We start from the raw sequence: 21,578 nt of genomic DNA on the forward strand, positions 1-21,578 counted from the left end.
TTTCAATTAGGTTTTATTTGGTTGGGGGCCACTTGGCACTCTTAGTTAGCCTTCATTGCGGGGGTTGGCTCCTTCTTCTAATCAATATTCGTGATTGTTGGGTGCTAGCTATATTGATTGACATTGTTGACATTCTATGCCCATCGTAATGGATTGATTCGGGCTCATTTCGGCCTCCGTTTCCACTACAAGCAATACTGCCCAGTCATTTTTGTCCTTTTGTGCAAAATTTTTGTCAGTGCTATTTTCTACATAACAAGTCCTTACAGTCTTCTTTGGGTTGTTCAATATAGTCCCACTTCGTTTCCCCTCTTTTTGGGCGATTTTTACAGCAGGTGCAGGCACACGCCATTGCTAACAACAACACAGATGTGTTCAAGATGTTTAATGTTGAGGATAGATTGGATGGGGACAATTACCCTATGTGGTCTTACATGATGCAACATCTTCTTGTGTCAAAGGGCGCTTGGAATGTTGTGCAGGGCATCAATGTACATCCTGATTTTGTGGATGTGGGCACTATTGAGGATGTTGCAGGTTTTGGTGGCAGGATTGCTGTTGCTAGAGCTGTTTATGGTTGAGCAGGCTTGTTGGGATGTTAGAGATGCACAGGCTCATGCATTGATTGCATTATATATGAAGCGCACTATTACTCCTCACATTTTGCTCAACTAAGTTAGCTAAACAAGCTTGGGATATTCTAGGTGGTCTTTATGCAAGTCGCAACAATGAGGTAAAATTGCATTGTTGTGTAAAGAGCTGGAGTCAAAGATTATGCATGAGGAAGATGACATGGATACTTTCCTTGCTGGTATCAAGGATATTAATGAGCAACACATTTCTGCAGACAAAGTCATTTCAGACAGTTCCCTTGTGCAGACTGTTCTTGATGCATTGCTAGATTCCTATCATACTTTTGCTAGTACTTGGAGACTTATGACCCAAGGAAATCCCGATGTTGTCAAGTTTGATGCATTATGCACCTTGAGTCACTTTCAAGAAAAAACAAGGCTAAACAACGTGCAATTGAATAGGCTTTTATCGATGCTCAAAGAAAAGGCGGTAACAACAATGTAGCCACTTCTCATGGTTCTTTTTTTGATGCTTCTACTGGCAACACCTTGTCTGGGAATTTTGGTGAAAAGGGCAAAAAGAAGATGCGTTGCCATTATTGTAAAGTTAATGATCACTTGCTCAAGTAGTGTCCTAAATTGAAGGCAAAAGAGGCCAAGAAGAAAGAGGCAAGTTTTACTACAAATGCAGATATTGTAAAATATTCTGTGAAAGAAGATTGTGATGATGATATATATGCAGAGTGGGCATTTAGTGCAGAGTGCACTTATGATTCTTCTGTCCACAATGCATGTATGTCAGTTGCTTCAGGTTCACATGTGTGGTACTTTGACAATGGTGCTACAAAGCACATTACATCACATCATGACTTGTTTACCTCTCTCAAGACTGTCCCTCATGGGAATACAGTCACTTGTGCCAACAATGCCTCTTATCTAGTCCAGGGAGTTGGAAAGATTGTGTTGACTACTCCGTTTTATGTACCTGGGATCAAGAAGAATCTTTTGTCTATATCTGCACTTGCAAGACTTGGCTATGTTGTGAAATTTGTGAATGACAGATGTACAGTTCATGATCTCAGTTTTGGTGATGAAATTGTTGTATCTGGCATTTTGTGTCATGGACTATATAAGCTCACTTTGTATGACAAGTGTAGGCAGAATTTTGCAAATGCAATTGTGGATTCAAAGGCTGTTTTAGATTCAAAACTTTGGCATGCACGTTTTGGGCATATGAATTTTGCCAATTTGTTGCGTTTGTAAAAATTTGCTTCTTTGTTGCCTCTTGAAGCACCTGTGAAGCATGTTTGTGAAGGCTCTATTTTGGGTAAGATGCAACATTCAAAGTTTCCAAAGGATGGTTCGGCCACATGTAGATTGCAACTTGTGCATAGTGGCGTTTGTGGGCCTATGCAAACTCCGTCCTTGGGCAATTACCTTTACTTCATGACTTTCATTGATGATTACTCCATGCATGCATGGGTGTATTTTCTTAAGGTGAAATCTGAAGTGTTTATGTGCTTCAAGCAATTTCTGGCTATGGCTGAATATGTCTCTAAATATACTATGGGCACCCTCGATTCCGATCGAGGGGGCGAGTACATGTCTCATGAATTTAATGCATTTTTGGCTAGTTGTGGGATAAAACACCATTGTACAATGCCGTATACGCCTCAACAAAATGGTGTTGGTGAAAGGAAGAACAGATCGCTACAGAGATGGCAAGATGTATGGCCAAAAGTCAAGCTTTGCCACATTCGTTTTGGCTTGAGGCCATCAGGTGTGCCACATATGTATTCAACATGTGTCCTACAAAAGCTTTACAGTCTATGTCTCCATATGAAGCATGGCATGATAGATTTTTAGCTTATGCTTTGATGCCACAAACGAAGCGTAGAAAATTGGATGATAAGGCTGTTAAATGCATTTTTGTTGGTTACAGTACTAAAAGCAAAGGTTACAGGTTGTACCATCCACAAACAAGCATATCTTAGTTTCACAAGATGTTGTGTTTGTGGAAGATTCATTTCAGCCCTCAATGTCATGTACTAGAGACAGTAATGTAAGCTCATATGACATTTATGACAGTTTATTGCCTCTTTTTAGTGGTGGAAGTTTGAATGTAAATTCCAATGAGGCAAATGTACAGCCTATGGAGGTTTTTGAAAATGTTACAGATTAGTCAATTTATGATGCAGATGTACATGATGTACTAGATGAGGAAAGGGCCGAGAATGAGCAAGCTAGAGTTATGCCAAAATGGCTGGTTCTTTATACTTTGCATGGCTGTAAATTGGATGCACCTTTGTCTAGTCATACTACTCAGTTCTCGCCATGCATCTTATGCATCAGAATGCTATGCTTTGGCTGTTTCCAGTTTATGTGACGTTGAGGAACCTCTATCTTTTGATGACGCACAAAATTCAAAAAATTGGATGGTTGCCATGCAATCATAATATGATGCACTTATAGAAATGACACATGGACTTTATGTGATTTGCCTCCTGGCAAAAAGGCCATTGGTACAAAGTGGGTTTACAAGTTAAAACGCAAACTGGATTGATCGCTATAAGGCTTGACTTGTTGCAAAAGGCTATGCACATAAAAAAGGCAAAGATTATGAAGAGACTTTTGCTCCCACTTGTCGTATGACTACTGTACATTTTCTATGTGCATTGGCATCTCATTTTTGGTTGGGATGTACAACAATTAGACATTGTCAGTGCTTTCTTGAATGGTGACAAATTTGAGGAGTGATCCTGCTAATGTCACTCTTTACCAGACTGTTGTTGGATGCCTTATTCATGTATGCAAGACAAGGCCAGATATTCAGTTTGCAATCTCACAGGTCAACATATTTATGCGTAGCCCATGGTCTAAGCATTGGCAAGTTGTCAAGCAAATCTTTTGCTACTTGAGTGGCACTTTACATCTTGGGTTGTTTTATCCCCGGGGGATCATTGCCACCAGATTTACATGCTTTTTTGAACTCGAATTGGGCTAGTTGCTTTGACACATGAGTGTCCACAAGTTCATGCATATCATGTTTGAGCAAGAAGCAACCTACTGTGGCCACTTCCTATTGTGAGGTTGAGTGCAGGGCAGTCTTCATAGCTACAATTGAGTGTGTATGGCTCATATGCCTTATGGTTGATTTGGGTGTTGGCCAGGACACTGCCAACATCATCTACACTGACAATCAAAGCGCATTGGTAGATGTGAGGAACCCATATTTTCATGCTCGCACAAAGCACATTGAGGTGCATTATCACTATGTTAGGGAGAGACTCTCAGCAGGAGAGATCAACTTGGCTTATGTGCCAACACACGACAACCTCGCATATCTTTTCACAAACGCATTCTCTCGTGAGAAGTTCAAGCTTTCCGCATAGCTTTGGGCTTACTCCCCTTTGTGAACAGATCATCTCCTCAAGGCATGGCACTTCCCTATGCTTTATGTGCCAGCTCTCGTTCACCGCATCACTCCTCGGTGGGATTTATTACCATATAAATGTGGTAGTGATGTGCCGAGGCATTTTTTCCGTCACTATGAGGTTTTTCCCCCCATGCATTGTAAATATGTCCATCACTCTAGGGCTATCTGATTTTTCCATTGCACACTAAGTAGTACACTCTATTTTGTATGCCTTGAGTTTCATTCGTCTTCTCTAAGCTGTGTGTTTCCCTGCAACCCTAATTCCAATAAGCACTTAAATAGTAGCTTCACAATCAAAATATCCATGTATTTCCTAAGAAACATGTGCATCCCAAATAGTACTCAAACTTCTCGACAAGCACTTAGAGTATTGACTTGGGTTAATATCTTGTGTTAAGCTTACCTGGATTCAAGATAAGACTGATCTACTGTGGAGTTGAGTTTCCCAAGCACTTTGTAGAAGGTTGCTTGCTTCTATTTTGCTGGCAAAATCCATGGTGGTGTCCTATAAATGCAAGCAATGAGGGAAGATACCAAGCGTTATTCACATTGTGCAAATCTATCCCAAATCACAAAATTCAGAAGATATCACTTTTTCATAAGTAGTAATAACTACCCACGTTCGCAAAATAAAACCCTTTTCCCACATATTGTTGCTAAATTTCTTGTTTATTGTGCCCACAATTTATCAATGCGTCTTGTATTCAAGATAACTCCCCTGTTTATTGTGCCCACTTTATCTTAAATTTCAAACACACTTACAAGCGTCCATTTTCATCAACCTCACAAATAGTCACATGCCTCCATTGAATCTTCTCACACATGGTAGATGATGTTGTAATGGCATGTGTTGAGTAATCCGATGGTTTGCAACTCAATGTTGAGTGTCTCCACCATTGTGTGTTCTTCATATCTGGCTTCATACTTCAAACTACAACAAGTAAAACACTGCAACTATATTAGCAGGTAGATGACAAGGATGGAGGTGAGTTTCTATTTGCAATGTTGAGCCATGCGGGTCACAATGGCAAAGGATTTCCTTTGGACATTTAGTTTGGTACTAAGTCTAACATTTCTGGAAGCCCCCAAATCGATTTGCAAGTAGACACATCACCTAACAACATTATTAGCTTGAGTGCACGGTTACCTTCCAGTAATACTCTACGTTTAGCCTTCAAGCTGGTTTTATCATTTTAAAAGGTTGATGAACTTCCAAGCAGATATGATGGAAATATTTTATTTCAATTTCCACCATCTCATGATGGGCCAATGAGTAAGGGAATGGAGACCAAATATAGTGGGCACCTTTGGAGTGCAAATGTTACAACACACATCTCAAGATTTACGGGGACAGTAAGGCTAAGAAGTGTGATGGCCAACTGTTTTGTATGAATGATCTTTTCCTTTATCTAAGTAGGACAGGAATGAGGAATGAATGTCATTGGAATGGTTGTGTAAAGAAGGTCCCAAATGTTGGTTATTCTACTCCAGGATCCCTAAAATGTCTTTATTACAAGTGCTCTCCTTCTTGTATGGATTAGTGTGGATGTAAAATATACTTGTGTCTTCCACATGATACATCAACTAGATCTATAACATGATATGCCAATCATATGGTGTATCATATGCATAGGGTTGGTGAAGGGTCTACAAAGCAAGACCTGGTTGATATGAAACTAAGGCAACAAGATATATTGCATCTAGGTACAAGTTTAAGACCTAAGGCTTTGCAGCAAAAGCTAGCAAAAGACTTCATGCTAGAGGTTGTGCTATCTATAGAAAACAATGGGCCAAATGATGAATATGAAGCTTATTGCTTATTTCAGAAACTTCAACCATTATTAAGTACCAAAAGGTTGCGCTCACTTGCATTACCTATTTTTCTTACTAATAATCATACTAAGAATGCTTTTCTTTTCTTCTAATTATAATAAGATTGCAAGGTGGAAAAGGGATGACAAAGATAGTATGTGTGTTTCAGAACATGGATTAGAAATAAAAGCAAAAATCAATTGCACTTCATAGTGGTGTAGTATTTCGTGGTCAGTTTTCATCCACAAAATATGTCACATGCCATGTGTTCAAGATGAGTACAAAGGGAGTTGGTTCATGTAATAGATCTTATCAATAAAATGCGACTATCCGGAAAGTTGGGCAATTGTTGGGTATGCTTTGACCATGTGAAGAAGATTAGTGATTGGTATACCATGGCATGCCATTTGTATAATCCATACATGCAAGAACTTCAAACACTAGCCATTGATGAGTTTGGATGTGAGGATACACAAGCTCAAATATTACTTTGGCGAAGTGTTGGAAATAGAGGCTTACCCAAAAGCTGAGTTCCATGGTTGATGAGGCTCAACAAAATTGGTTGATAGTGCAGATTGTGTTTTATGGAGGTCCAAAAACTATTATGGAGGGAGAAGAACGAACTTGCCTCTAGCTTTGGGAAGTCAACTTGGATAAACATTCAAGAAAGTGTGTTCGACCAAAGTGTCACGAGAAGTTCAAATGTTCCCTCTTTTTGAAAGTGTAACTATGGACCTGAAGTCTCTATGTGAGTGGTTGGAAAAGGGTAATGCTCACTGCACAAGACACAAAAGACATTGCTTTGTATTCACGAATGAATTATAAACCTGAATCACTATGTATGCATACAATGTTTGTCTGGCGGCTTGCCTTTGTAATTTTTGATAGGGTTCGGTGGGGTTCTGATGACTTGAACTGGCACTACGTATGATGACATGCTTTTGTCAATTAGCGGATTAGCCCAATAATAGCCCCATTGAAATAGAGTCGGGCGGTGGTGATCTACCATTAGCCCCTTGACTGGCCACAACCGGATTTTGTGCCTTGGCCATTTGCATCATGAAGTTGTTAACTAGCTCCACGAGCGTAGCTAAGTTTGAGTTGATGGCTACCAAGTTCTTCTCCATTTGATCCCGTGCAACAAAGAAGAGCATTAAACTCTTAGATATCGATCAAGGATAGAGATGGTCAATAGTGGGGCTAAGCATAGTGATGGTCGTCACGAAGACCATCACTATGCTTAGCCCACACTTCCGCCATGGGTGTATTCGCTCCGAAGGTAGAGTGGTTTCAAAATTGACGTGGTGATTGGACGTAAGCAGTTGATCCGCCAACATCTTGCCTTATGATTATGCAATTTTTAAAACAAAATTGAGACAAGTTTCTTTTTCACTTTCTAAACTCACATGCTTACCCTTCTTTGAAAGCCTCTTGAGACCAACTCTTCGGGTAGAATCACCAAGGATGTGAGCTTAACGTACTTGAAGCATTGCTTGTACACGAGAATACTCCCCTTGGAAGGGGTGAGGCCACTTTAAATGCCCTAAAGGGCACCCAAGTGAGAAGGGGAAGCTTGAGCTATGGCATGAGGTCATGACAGTGCACATAGAGAGAGAGAGAGAGAGAGAGAGAGAGAGAGAGAGAGAGAGAGAGAGAGAGAGAGAGAGAGAGAGAGAGAGAGAGAGAGAGAGAGAGATGGATTCTAATGGTGCGCGATCTACCATGCTCGACTCGAGGTACTCTAGGAGCAAAAAACACTCAAGAAGGTAGGGCGATCATGTTTGGAGCCATAGCCACTGTGTTCTATGCACCTATACTCCCTCCTTGGCTTGTGTGTAAGCGGCCCTTCATGCCCGCCAAGCAACCTTTGCATGCCATGCAAAAGCAACGGTTTTGTGTGTGTGTGTGTGTGTGTGTGTGTGTCCAAAAAGACCACGCTTGCTCTGATACCATGAAAAGGCCCAAGGCCACTGGAGAGTTATGATTGACACTCCTCCCAATCATCCCCTTCCTATACTTAGAGCCCTTGGCCTAGAGAGAGCTCTCATGCATGTCGTCCATGTGGCCATGCCACTAGACCTTGCCCACGTGGCCATGTTAAGGTCTTAGGACCTTTGTCTTGATAGTGGAGTATCCTTTGCCCCCTGGTCTTGTGTCGGTATTCTCCTCTCATGCATGCATCTGTAACACTTCAGCTAAGAAGGCATGTATGACATGTCCTCTTCCTATTTTGCTCTCTCGGCTTGTATTCCTTGTAGATATCATATACACACGAGTCTCCAAGTGTGTATGCTTGCTGGTTTCCTCTTATATGCAATTGTTTTGTGTATTTGCAAGGGCATCTTATTACCCACTTTTGCAAGATAGGCATTGTTGCCGAAGGATTTCCTTCATGGCTTGCATGGGACAATGGATGGATAGGAGATTAATTGGACATATCTAGCTTGTATGCAATTGGACCTACCCATTTGAGTATTGAAAACGGGGGATGTTTTGGTGAGCAAAATTCAATGAGCGCTTTTTGGAGTTGGGCGAGCAAATTCTTAAAAGGATATTCTCTCCCCCTAAGATTACAATCTCTTCTCTATCTCTCTCTCTCTCTCTCAGTGTGAGTAACTCAATGACAATAGTCTTGTGATTCTTCGCACACACTTTATTTCATCACAAGACTATTGTCATTGAGTTACTCACACTCACACAGAGAGAGAGAGAGAGAGAGAGAGAGAGAGAGAGAGAGAGAGAGAGAGAGAGAGAGAGAGAGAGTTCTCTTTGCACACACTTTATTTCATCACAAGACTATTGTCATTGAGTTACTCACACTGAGTGTGTGTGTGGAGAGAGAGAGAGAGAGAGAGAGAGAGAGAGAGAGAGAGAGAGAGAGAGAGAGAGAGAGAGAGAGAGAGAGAGTTACTCACACACACACACACACTCAGTGTGAGTAACTCTCTCTCTGAGTGTGGGTAACTCAATGACAATAGTCTTGTGATGAAATAAAGTGTGTGCGAAGAATCACAAGACTATTGTCATTGAGTTACTCACACTGAGAGAGAGAGAGAGAGAGAGAGAGAGAGAGAGAGAGAGAGAGAGAGCACATAATGTACAACCCTCATCCCTCACAAAGCAACATTCTCACCAACCCCAAATTGAATTCAACAATACATAAACGAAAAAAATTTATTTCCCGGTTGTTCATTTTTCATCTTCTAGCCATCTCCTATCTCTATTTATTTATTTTTACTCTGCTCAAAAGCTCCTCACTTGATGGTGGTAGTTACGACCTTATAGAACTAAAGGTCTCAGGAGTCGGATTGTCCGGGCGGGCAAATGGAGTGATGTATATGAAAAGGGAGGGGTCTGTTTAGGGTTTTTCTCGCATGGAAATAAGTAAAGCAGGATAGCCCGGCGCTTGATTCTTTCGCTACGGAGCTCTTCCTCCTGCGTTTCGCCTTCTCTGCTTCTCGCGAGAAGCCATGGCCGTCGGGTAATTTGCCTACATCCATCCGTCTCAACCTCATTTAAAGCTTTTTGTATTCTAGGTTAAGGCATCATGCTACCATTATGTGTCCATGCTTGGCTTCGAAATTGCAAGCTGCGGAACTCTGTATCTGTCTACGATCCCTTATTTCTTCATCTTCTTTTACAGGAAGAACAAGCGCATATCTAAGGGCAAGAAGGGCGGCAAGAAAAAAGTGTAAGAGTCTACTCTCCATCCAGCGCCTTGCCTGCTGGTTTCATCTTTGCTTTCTTATGGCTGAATTGTTCTGGCAGTGTTGATCCCTTCTCGAAGAAAGACTGGTATGATGTGAAAGCTCCCTCTACTTTTCAAGTTCGCTCCGTGGGCAAAACCCTCGTGACCAGAACTCAGGGTACTAAGGTGAGATTTTTTTGTTAATTTACTGTTTCCTGCGTGGATCATTAGCAGATGGTGCGGGTTTCATAATGTTGAATCTATATCTCTAGATTACTGCACTGTTACGAGTCTGGAATGTGGATTATTAATTGGAAGTCTGGAACGTTTTTGAGCTTCTTCTGGAACGTATCATCAAAATATAAAGGTAGGGAGAAGGCATGATCAATCCAAGTGTCTTACCTTTGGGGAGCAAATCTGAATTCTTTTGTGGATGACCAATGGCATATTCGCTGTAAAGGCACTGTGGACATGAGATTCGAAATCTTGAGTCACATCTAGCTTTTCGAACCATTTGCATTTTCCAAAATGGTTGTGGGATTGTGCTAGAATTTGGAAGAGGTGCAGGGACTACTGCAAGCTATATCCCTTCGAATTTGCCATCTCAAGCCAGATTTGACATTGTATGTGTGGGGCGAGCTTTTGCTAGCACTCATAATGAGAACTAGTCAGAACATAGAATTTAATTGCTTAGTTTCTGAGTATTGAGGTGCCTTGAATTTAGGTTAAATGGGGGCAGGTGGTTCTGATAGTGACATGCTAAAGAATCTATTGCCAGCAATGCCTACCTTACAGAACTTCTTGTCGAAACAGTTCTAGTTATTTTGCAGGTTGTCATGAGCTGGAATTTATGATCTTGGAGAGGAAGTTTGTATAGGACTAATAGCTCTTGTCCCTAGAGTCCCGAGTCACGCTGTAGCACACATGTTTCCTGTAAGTTTGGTGATACTTGCCTGGATACTTCCCTATTTTCCATATCCACATGTTCATGATTTCTAGTATTTTTCTATTGTCTCTTTTAACCCAAGAAACCTGAGGATTGACCTCTTCCCTGCGGGCTCAGCGACTGTTTGCGTTGATCATTTGTGCGCTGCTTGTCCTGCTGTGAAGGAGATGATGAAGGTAATTCCTCGCTTAGTAGATTACGATCAGATATTTTCATAACGATTATACTTTCCGTATTGGAGTCAAGGGCAGGGTGTGAACTGTACAGTTGATCAAGTAATTATGCCAAGAGATAAAAGTAATGCCTTGCAGGAGGCTTTTGTCTGTAGTCTGAAAAATTAGAGTTTTCCCAGAGGCTTGTCTAGTCTGGTGATTTGTATGGGGTTTCCATGCACTGCTTGTGTGCGCATTGCAACTATCTTGTATTATAGTATTCTGCTTGCTGTTTCGTAATGGTAAGAATAGTACTGTCCTCAAATGTTACTGATTGTCACCCTACAGATGCTTCATTCTTGTTGGTGTTAAAAGTTGCTTAATTTTCTATCTGCTTGTTTGCAGATTGCTGCGGATGGTCTGAAAGGGAGGGTGTTTGAAGTGTCCCTGGCAGATTTACAAAATGACGAGGATCATGCTCCTCGCAAAATCAAGCTCCGCGCTGAAGATGTTCAGGGAAAGAACGTCCTCACAAACTTCTGGGTGGGTTGCTTCTCGGTCTGATCGAGATATTTGAAGCAGGAGATGTTTGCCAATCATTGCTTGATTTAACAATTTGCCTGGCTGCAGGGGATGGACTTCACAACAGATAAGCTGCGATCCCTCGTACGCAAGTGGCAATCATTGATTGAGGCACATGTGGATGTGAAGACCACTGACAACTACACTTTGAGGTTATTTTGTATTGCCTTCACAAAAAAGCGCCCCAATCAAATTAAGAAGACTTGCTATGCTCAGACGAGTCAAATTCGACAGGTCAGTTTAACATCACTAGATTAGAGGGCAGCAGTTTTGTATTGCTGCTAGGTTTGTTACCTTCGTTTTGCTGCATCAATTCCTTTATATCGTGTTTATGCTATAGTTCTTGTCTGAAGTGGCTCATTGTGTTTGCTTAACATTGTGATTTCCTGAAATCAAGTGTGCTTAGCCTAAAGTTCTTGTTTCTCTGGGAAATCGTGTGCTTGATTTGTCGCTTGATATAGTTTTATTGTAATGTTCACTCTGTTTTCTTGGTTGGAATCTCTTTGAAGTTAGTGTTCTGTGTGTATAAGCTCATGCACTGAATTGTTGCAATGCAGATCCGTAAGAAAATGATTGAGATAATGGTCCGTGAAGCTCAATCTTGTGACCTGAAGGATCTTGTGGCTAAGTTTATACCTGAGGCTATTGGAAAGGAGATTGAGAAGGCCACTGCAGGCATTTATCCTCTGCAAAACATTTACATTAGAAAAGTAAAAATTCTGAAAGCACCCAAATTTGATTTGGGGAAGCTGATGGAGGTAATAGCCAGTCTCTATCTATTACTTTTGATTGAACCATTTTGTGATGCTTTAATTGCATCAAACATGATTTTGAGTTTTCTGTCTGTAGGTACATGGGGATTATTCAGAGGACGTTGGTGTAAAGGTTGAGAGGCCTGCGGAGGATGCAGAGCCCAAGGTGGAGATGGAGTTGGTTGGTGCTTAAATTTTAGTGCCCGCCTTCTATGAATTTTGCGCATTGCTAGTTGTGCCTTCTATTGCGGATTCCTTCATTAGGAAGAGTAGGTTCAGGAAGAACCTTGGCTGGCAGTTTAGTCCTGAGTGATACTGCTTCAAAGATTTTTGAAAAATAGGCATTGTAATACTGATGAATTGAGTTTCCTAAGTTTTGTATGGTGGAAGGCACAAGTTTTATCATTGAGTTCATGCTTTTTGTATTTTGCAAAACGGTTGTCTTGATGGGTAGCTTCTGTAAGGAGGAACAAAACTTCTCACATCAGGCGACATCAATTTTACTTGAAAGCTAGCACTCTACATACTTGTTCCTTGCTACTGGTCTTGCTTTCTGAAACATTGCCAGTCGAGGTTGCTGGTCTGTGTGGTTTACGTCCTTTTTTATTTTTGCTGGCAAGGTTTGGCTCAACTTTTTTGAAGGGAGTACTTTTTTCTGTCTAAATATATACACCAATGTAGTGTGGCCCTGGTAGCTGTACCTTTGAGCACTTTTGTAGCTTCATGCAGAGTACTAATACTACTTGGATTGTATTACACTCACCTGATAGTTGCAACTGGTCGGTTTTCTTGCCTTACATTGGTTATGTATATCTGTACTGCTCAAAAGCTGCTCTATTTGGCTTTTGACCTCTTTAAATAAGGTATTGTCCATGGTGAAATTGAGGGGCTACTGTCTTATGTATATTCTATTAGGAGTAATCTACAGATTCCATTCAAGACTTTGCTCCAAGTTAGAAATTGCCACCCAAGGAGTGGGGATTGAACTTCACACCCACTCATTTGGACCCACTCTGATGCAAGCCATCACACCTCAGGCTCATTGCCTCCCATGGACCCACTCTGATGCAAGCCATCACACCTCAGGCTCATTGCCTCCCATGTCCACTCTTTTCCAAATTTTTTGAAGTTCGTTGTGATGCTGTTCTTTGTCACTGTTGTGACCCATGGCTGACATTTGCGTGCTCCCTTCTTCCCTGCTTGCCTTGTGCAAGAGGTCAAAGCCTCCCCTGCCTAGTGCTGCCTGTGTTGCTGCCAACCGTCCTGTTTCTTTTTTTTAACTAAGGCAACATATCTGCCAAAATTCTCACTTTCATTGACGTTTTTAAAATTGTGGTTCATACTAGCAGAAGGTAGTCACTGTTATTTTGTGTCATAACATTGTGGAGGGAGGGTTTACTTGAGCCTGATGTATAAGCAAAGAGGGCATTTGGCAAAACCTCGAAAGATGTGAACCTTCGGAATATTGAGTGAAACTTGCTTCTGTTGAGTTGCATCATTCTGTTTTATTACATACATGTTATATGTTGTCAAATTAAGCATTCATAGGACATGGTTTGACGGACCCGACCACTTGTTGATTGTATTACCCTCCTAGGTAAGATGCACTCATAGGAGAGTTTTCGAGGAAGAGGAGAGATTTTTAAAGAAATGAACCCAATCACAGGTGTGAACCGCATCACAGGCGTCGATACCAACCAAAGATGCATCTTTATTACCTTTGATTGGAAAATTTTAGAAGTTACTATACCCACCTCTGTTGAATGTTCTGAAAGCTATCTTCGAAGATCAATTGTGTTGTGAGTGTTGCATTACCCACGCTGGCAATGGTAACAAAAATCGCCAAAGCTTGCATGTAATGGTGAGTTGAAAATCTGTCTCTTTACATTACCATGCTTTATTTAATTTTCTTCAAACCATGCTTTATTTAATTGTTTGAAGAAAATTACATGGATCTCACATTTTTCTTGGCAAACAAGCGACACTTTTGAAGGGAAATGGACATTTGAGTCATAAAGATATGAAGTTCATCCTGCAAGACAAGTCAAGATCATATCATGGGGGACAAAGAGAGAATAGTGTTAGTACTTAAGAGCTGAGATGCAACACTCAACTCCTCAAGGTGTTGCCTCCTTTATCAAGGAGGTGCGTAAGGGCAGAGGATTTGACATTTACCATTCTTTCTTTCGGTCATCTACCCTTCATATGATGGGTCAATGGCTATCCAACAGCTTTATCGATTCAAGTTTGACAGCTCTCCATCTGCTCATTGAAGCAAATGTGACTATCTATCGTTCTTTAGTTAAAAACTACAAGAGAGATTGGGATAGAGAAGATTTTGTGAGCTGTGTGGATAACTCGAAAAGAATTGAAACTCAATCTAGAGCTTATGTATTTGGTGAAGCTTTGAGAATTACCCGTCTTAAGATGCTTAATGGGTGACTAAGAAATAACTGTAAGCCCATCTATAGATCTTGTATTTGATAAAGTTATAGAATTATGTCATCTGTAGATGCTCAATGGATGTCTGAGGAAGTATTTAACCCTATCAACAACATTTACTCAAATTGGAAATATCCATATTAATTTCCATGTTTGCTGACAAATCTCCTTTTGACAATCCAAGTTCACAAGGGGATATTTAGGAACAACATGCATATAAAGCTTCTTTGCATACAATTTTGTTGCAATGTTTCTTGACAGAAGTAAAGGTGCCACCTTGATACCATGCTCATGTATGAGCATGCATGTGCCCAAGGAGGACGTCTCTATTTCAAACCTTGTACTATATATATTAGGGGATATGGATTGGGGCAAGGACACATTTAAGTACCATAGGAGGCAAAGTTGTGATTCAGGATTCTCAACATGGAGCCAATTGTGTGTAAAATTACTCTCTTTGCATTGGTGTGTTTAATACTAATCTCATTCTTTAAAATATATTATGAAGCTTTCTTCTTTTAAAAGAGTAGTTTTTTGTGTTTGCTCGTCTAAACAAGTTATCTTTTCAAGTACATGCATTTTCAAGCGTAAACGCACTCTAAACCCTAATGTCCAACCCTAAATTCATTGTTATATGTATTATCCAACGGATTGAAATTCTGAGATCATTGAGTTGTGAGTCATGTACTTTAGACTGGGTTATCTCTTCTGAGTGCAATCGGCAACTCATATGCAATGGCATGCCCTTCTTGAAGTAGATCTGAGGCAATCACCGCAAGCACCACAATGAATACAATAGCACACATTGATTTTTAGTTTTTCTTTTGAGCATAGAGAATTCTTATATCTCCTTAGCAGTTCAATGATACTTAACATTCTTCTTGGTTCATGGAGAGGACTAACTATGGAAGAAAAATTTTCAATGGATCATGCCTATAAAAGCTTCTTAGTTTACATAGAATTCTTATTTCTCCTTGGCAGTTCAATGATACTTAACATTCTTCTTGGTTCATGGAGAGGACTAACTATGGAAGAAAAAACTTCAATGAATCATGCCTATAAAAGCTTCTTAGTTTACATAGATTCCTTGGTCCAGGCCACGGGTTCACCTCAATATTTTCACAATCCATACAGATGCCATCCTTTGAAATAATATGACCTAAGTACTAATTTTTAAGCAGAACTCACTCTTCTTACGGTTGATAAAAAGCTTGTTGTGTCACAATGCTTGGGAGACTACCTTGATGTGCTCTTCCAAGGACTTGGAGTAGAGTATAATAGCATCAAACACTACCCTTGAGTAAGCCCTATGTTGTTGAAAATTCTTTCCACCATTCGATTGAATGTGGATGAAGCATTTGTTAGGTCAAGGACATAATTATATATTCGTACAAGCCACATGTGGTACGGAAGGCTATCTTGCAAATATCTTATGGTACAACATATATTTAGCCACTTTCAAGGTCTTTTATATCAAAGTAGTTCTAACTACTAAAGTAGTTAGATCCTTGTAGCTTATGTCAGCTGACTGGACACCCATCACATTGACCGTACTAACCTTATCTATTCTTTTGATCGTATATAATATAAGGAGTAGTGAGACATTATTCGATTCTGAATCCTCACTAAGAGCTCCAACAACACTCTATGTATGGTCTTCTTGTCCCTCTCACTTCACATGCATTGCACACTCTTAAGTGTTATTAGAGCCGAAGGTTGTAGCAGCACTACTACTCTCTCGACGTTTCTCTCTTCTTAGCAAGCTTCACATTGGCAATGTATCGAAGTTCGGAGTTTCCATGTCTATGGAGGCATTGTGAGCTCGTCACATAGAGATCACATATAAAGATGGAAAGGGGTTGAACTCCACAAGCCAAAGACGTGAGAGTTGAACTTTTTGTGAGCTCAATTTAGGGCAGATTGATAGCAGGTCATTGTTTTGCTCATAAGTTAAGCTACAAAACACAAATTTAAAAACCTTCTTTTAACCAAAACAGAGATCCCTTCGAGCTATACTACTTTGTAGAAGAGCTAAACAGCTGGTTTGGAGTGAATGTATTTCTAAAATAAAAAACACAAAGGAAGTTTTCTAAGGACAGATTGTGCATTCGAGTTGAGAGAGAGAGAGAGAGAGAGAGAGAGAGAGAGAGAGAGCTAGCTTGATCTCAATTTCAGCATTGAAGGCTTAGAATACACACTCTCTCGTTGAAGAAGAGAAAGGGGATTTGATAGAAAGATAGAGGGATTGTGTGCATAATGCACACCCACACTCCGTTTCTTAGCACACTCCGTTTCTTAGCATCGACTGAAGGAGTACGAGCGGAAGTGCGACGCGAGAGAGAGTGCGAGAAGAAGAGCACGACGATATGGTGAACTCGCTCTACTGTAATGTGTAGAGCATAGTGAGTTCTTATTAGGTTTTTACAAAAGAATATGTGTACATACCTGGCGGCCCGCCCACTTACCTGGGCGACCACATTGGGCTTTATACCCCAACAACCTCCCACTTAAAGTCCAATGTGGTACTTTAAGTGTGAGAGAAGCTACTATACAAGCTAATATACAAGAGATGTAGAGAAGTGATGTACTACCCTACACCTATCTACTTGCGAAAATGCGCAAAGCTCTCTGAGGGAAGTCCTTTTGTAAGTAGATCAGCAGGATTTTCTGTGGTGTGAACTTTGACAAGCTGAAGTTGCTTATCCTCGAGCATTTCCCTGATGAAATGATACTTCACATCCACATGCTTTGTCTTTGAGTGATAAACTGGATTGCGAGCCAATTGTATAGCACTTTGACTATCACAATATAACACAGGCATCTCTTCTTTGATTCCCAAATCTGTTACTAGTCGATTAAGCCAAATTGATTCTTTGCATGCCTCTGATGCTGCAACATATTCAGCCTCTGTAGTAGACTGAGTAACACAATCTTGTAATCTAGAACGCCATGATACTGCTCCACCAGCCAATGTAAAGACATACCCTGACGTAGACCTTCGGTTGTCTAAGTCACCTGCATAATCTGAGTCTGTAAAACCGTTTACACTTAGCTCCTGACTCCCATAGCATATACGCATACTCTTTGTAGCTTTCAGGTATCTCAATATTCCTTTCACTGCCTCCCAATGTTTCTTGCCTGGGTTTGACATGTATCGACTTACTACTCCCACTGCAAATGCAATGTCTGGGCGAGTAGCAATCATTGCATACATCAAACTACCCACTGCAGACGCATATGGAATCTTATCCATTTCAGCCTGTTCTTCCTCAGACATAGGACAATCTTGTTTGCTAAGTTTCACATATGGTGGCAATGGAACACTCAGTGCCTTTCCCTTCTCCATATTGAAACGTTGCAAAACCTTGTCAATATACTCTATTTGAGATAACCAAATCAACTTCTTTGATCTGTCTCTCTCAATGCGTATACCAAGTATATGACTTGCTCACCCATGTCTTTCATGTCAAACGATTTTGCCATCTTTGACTTCAAAGCTGAAATTTCTTCCAAGTGCTTGCCAGCAATCAACATGTCGTCCACATACAAAATAAGGATCAGCCAACTACCATCCTTAGCCTTCTTTGTATATAGACAGTGATCGAACTCACTACGTTTGTAGCCTTGAGAAAGCATAAACTTGTGGAATTTATGGTACCATGCCCTCGGTGATTGTTTTAAGCCATAAAGACTCTTTAACAACTGGCATACCCAATCTTCCTTGCCTTTCTCAACAAACCCTTCTGGCTGCTGCATGTAAATTTCCACATCTAAATCACCATGCAAGAACGCTGTCTTGACATCCATTTGGTGCAACACCAAATCTAATATGGCAACCAATGCAAGAAAGCATCTCAATGTAGTCATCTTGACCACCGGAGAGAAGACTTCATCAAAGTCAATGCCTTGTTGTTGCTTAAAGCCCTTGGCAACAAGCCTTGCTTTGTACTTTGGCTGACTATCACGAGCGGTGATCTTATACCTATAAACCCATTTACAAGGTAGAGCCTTTTTGCCCTGTGGTAATTTAACTAGCTTCCATGTCTTGTTTTTATGCAGAGCTGTCATCTCTGACTGCATGGCCAATTGCCAATTCCCGGAGTCCTTCATTTGCACTGCTTCCTTGTAACATGAAGGCTCATTGCCATCAGTCAACATGACATAGTTCATAGATGGAACAAACCTATCAGGAGGTCGCGTGACACGTCCAGATCTACGCAAAATAGGTGGCTCAGGCTCAGCCACAACCTGTGGTTCCACTCTATCCTGTCCTTGCTCCTCTTGAGCCCTGACATTTTGTCTTGCACGTGCAGGTCCATCTTCTTGGAAGACAACTCTTCTAATCTCCTCAACCCTCTCTGGTTTAGAATGATATTTGGATTCATTAAAGTGAACATCATTGCTGCGGACAACCTTTCTGGATTCGGGATCCCAAAGTTTGTACCCCATCTCACCAGAATTACCATAGCCTAGAAAGATGCACTTTCTACTCTTTGGCTCAACTTTGTTCCTAAATTCCTTTGGAACGTGAGTATATGCCTCACAGCCAAAGACTCTGAGATGCTTGTATGAGGGCATTTTGCCTGACCATACCATCTCTGGCACTAAATCCTTCTGCAAAACCTTGCTAGGAGATCTATTTACAAGATGAACAGCTGTTGATACAGCTTCAGCCCAAAACCCATTTGGCAGCTGTGCATTAGACAACATACTTCTGAACTTCTCTTGTATGGTCCTATTCATCCTCTCAGCAACACCATTTTGAGGAGGATTGTAAGGAGCAGTAAGTTCACGTTTTATACCTTTTGACTCACAAAAGTCCTGAAAGGCCTTTGAAACATACTCTCCACCATTGTCAGTGCGTAAGCATTTAAGCTTCTTGCCACTCTGATTCTCCACAAGTGTCACAAACGTTTTGAAAACACTAAACGCTTCATCCTTGTGCTTGAGAAAGTAAACCCATACTTTCCTCGAGTAATCATCTATAAATGTCATAAAGTAAGAAGCTCCCCCTAGAGATAGGTTAGGCATAGGTCCACACAAATCACTATGAACAAGTGCCAATTGTGTATCTCTTCTACTGCTTCTATGCTTATGTGGCTGCTGTGTTTGCTTACCATACAGATAATGTTCACAGAATTCAAAATCATTAAATGAAAAGCCAGGAAAATAACCAGAACGAGACAAGATTTCCATTCCCTTCTTGGACATATGTCCTAACCGGCTATGCCACAAAGAAACGTTCGGCTGCTCGGTTACATTGATTACATTTTTAGAGACATTTGATACATAAATCATGTAAAGTCCTCCAGACTTTACTCCATGTGCTACTGTCATAGAACCCTTGGATATCTTCCACATGTTCTGTCCAAAAGTGGTGACGTAGCCAGCATCATCAAGTAAACCTGTGCTGATCAAGCTCTTTGTAATTGCGGGAACATGTCTCACATTCTTCAGCGTGAAAGAAGAGCCATTCTGAAACTTCAATTGAACATCTCCAACACCTAAGATCTCACATGTCTGCCCATTGCCTAGCCGAACATGATCTTTAGTGGTCACATAAGAGGTAAACCACTCCTTGTTTGGAGACACATGAAGTGATGCCCCTGAGTCTATAATCCAGTCACTCAGTGCATTTCCATCAGATGCTGTAAGAAGAGCTGAGTCCATTGTATTCTTCAAGAAGTAGATGTCTCCTGACACTAGACTGTCATCCTCTGCAACAGTGTTTGTCACATTTATTTCTTGAATCTTCACTGAGGACTTGTTCTTCTCACCATGGTCTTCAGTTTTCTCTTTGCCTTTTTCTGCTTTCCATTCTCTGCAGTCTCTTTTCATGTGACCCTTCTTGCCACAATGGTAGCATTCTATGTCACTCTTGCCTTTAGCACTGCGGGACTTGCTACGAGACTGATTCCTCTTTCCACCTTTGTACTTTTCTTTGGTCCTTCCCCTGACAACTAAGGCTGTTCCTTTGCCTTTGTCCATTGTCTTTCTATTGGTTTCTTTAGTAAGCAGACTTCCTTCTACACCTGCTATGTTCAAACCATCTGGAGGTGCAGAATTACTCAAAGATGTGCGAAAAGTGTCCCAACTTTCCGGCAATGTGATCAACAGGAACATAGCTCTAACAGGTTCATCAAACTTGACACCTTGAGCTGACAACTGACTATAGATTGTGTTGAATTCATTCAGATGATTGGACATAGGTGTCCCTTCTTTCATCTTCAAGTCAACAAGCTTCTTAAGCCAGTATACCTGTGAAGCTGCACTCTGCTTCTCATAAAGATCACTCAGCTTTAACCATGCTTGATAAGCCGACATCTCGTTTTCTACATTGAAGTAAACGCTTTCTGCCAAAGTCAGCATAATGGTAGAAAGTGCCAATTCATCCATTTCGCTCCATTCATCTTCGTCCATATCTTCTGGTTTTATCCCTTTGAGCTTTATAGGTTTTATTTGCTTCTTTTGTACCAACACGTGCCAAATCTGCTTCTTCCACAATGGGAAATTGGTTCCATCCAGCTTCTTGATATTGTAAAGAGCAGTGTCCTGTGAGTAAAGAGCAGTGTCCTGTGATCCAGCCATAGCTACGCTTCACAGTAGTTTACTTTCCTGGGAAAAATTCTACAGAGTTTCCCCTGTAAACTGACCTCTGAACCAATATCAACCTGTCAAATGAACCAAGAAAGCTTCAGATTCTGTAGAAATTTTGGCAGAGTCTCCTTTGTAAAATGGCTCTGGTGTACTAAAAACAGACCAAAAAACAGCTAAAAAAAAACCACTGTCTCTCTAACACTGTAAGCTGTGGGTAAACCTGTCCTGCACCTGTACTGTCTCTGACTGTCCTGTCACTGTCCTGTAAGCATAGACTGCGACAATGCCTCAACGGCAGTAAAGCAAAGATGCAATCCCAACTGTCTAACTCACAGTCAATACATCCTAGCTGCCTATCTAAGGGTGCTCTAGGGATCGCTCCAAGACCTGTATCACCGAAAGGATCTCAACATTCGAGAATCCCCCAGCTCAATAAAACCTCACTTGACCCTCAACAAAGGCTGTAGTAAATCTGACAGTACATAGACTTCCCACAAAGTCATACATCCACAAATTTCCCACTGTATGCTGTAACCGCTGCGGCGGTTGTTTGCTGCGTGACTCACAGCCAACAAACCCTCAACAGACATACATCATCT

At 41.0% G+C, this 21,578-nt stretch overlaps 1 protein-coding gene and 1 pseudogene across 1 annotated transcript; both read left to right on the forward strand.

The window, feature by feature from the left end:
• The first annotated feature begins 4,830 nt into the window (after positions 1-4,830).
• On the forward strand, positions 4,831-5,365 carry LOC147438687 (uncharacterized; annotated as a pseudogene).
• A 3,819-nt stretch (positions 5,366-9,184) lies between these two features.
• Positions 9,185-12,375, forward strand: LOC147438688 (small ribosomal subunit protein eS1-like). Its single transcript, XM_086484701.1, has 7 exons — positions 9,185-9,301; positions 9,464-9,511; positions 9,589-9,694; positions 11,012-11,149; positions 11,237-11,422; positions 11,746-11,946; positions 12,038-12,375. Exons 1-7 carry the CDS (start codon positions 9,291-9,293, stop codon positions 12,131-12,133), a joined length of 786 nt encoding a protein of 261 aa, XP_086340827.1. The 5' UTR covers positions 9,185-9,290; the 3' UTR covers positions 12,134-12,375.
• The last annotated feature ends 9,203 nt before the right edge of the window (positions 12,376-21,578 follow it).

This window comes from Adiantum capillus-veneris, chromosome 16 (genome assembly GCF_014529385.1).
Source record: "Adiantum capillus-veneris isolate H3 chromosome 16, ASM1452938v2, whole genome shotgun sequence".
NCBI classification, from domain to species: Eukaryota; Viridiplantae; Streptophyta; class Polypodiopsida; order Polypodiales; family Pteridaceae; genus Adiantum; species Adiantum capillus-veneris.

Coding starts and splice junctions, on each gene's coding strand:
- LOC147438688 (XM_086484701.1), top strand. Junction 9,695..11,011: donor CCAGAACTCAGGGTACTAAG/GTGAGATTTTTT, acceptor GCTTGTTTGCAG/ATTGCTGCGGATGGTCTGAA. Junction 11,150..11,236: donor ACGTCCTCACAAACTTCTGG/GTGGGTTGCTTC, acceptor GCCTGGCTGCAG/GGGATGGACTTCACAACAGA.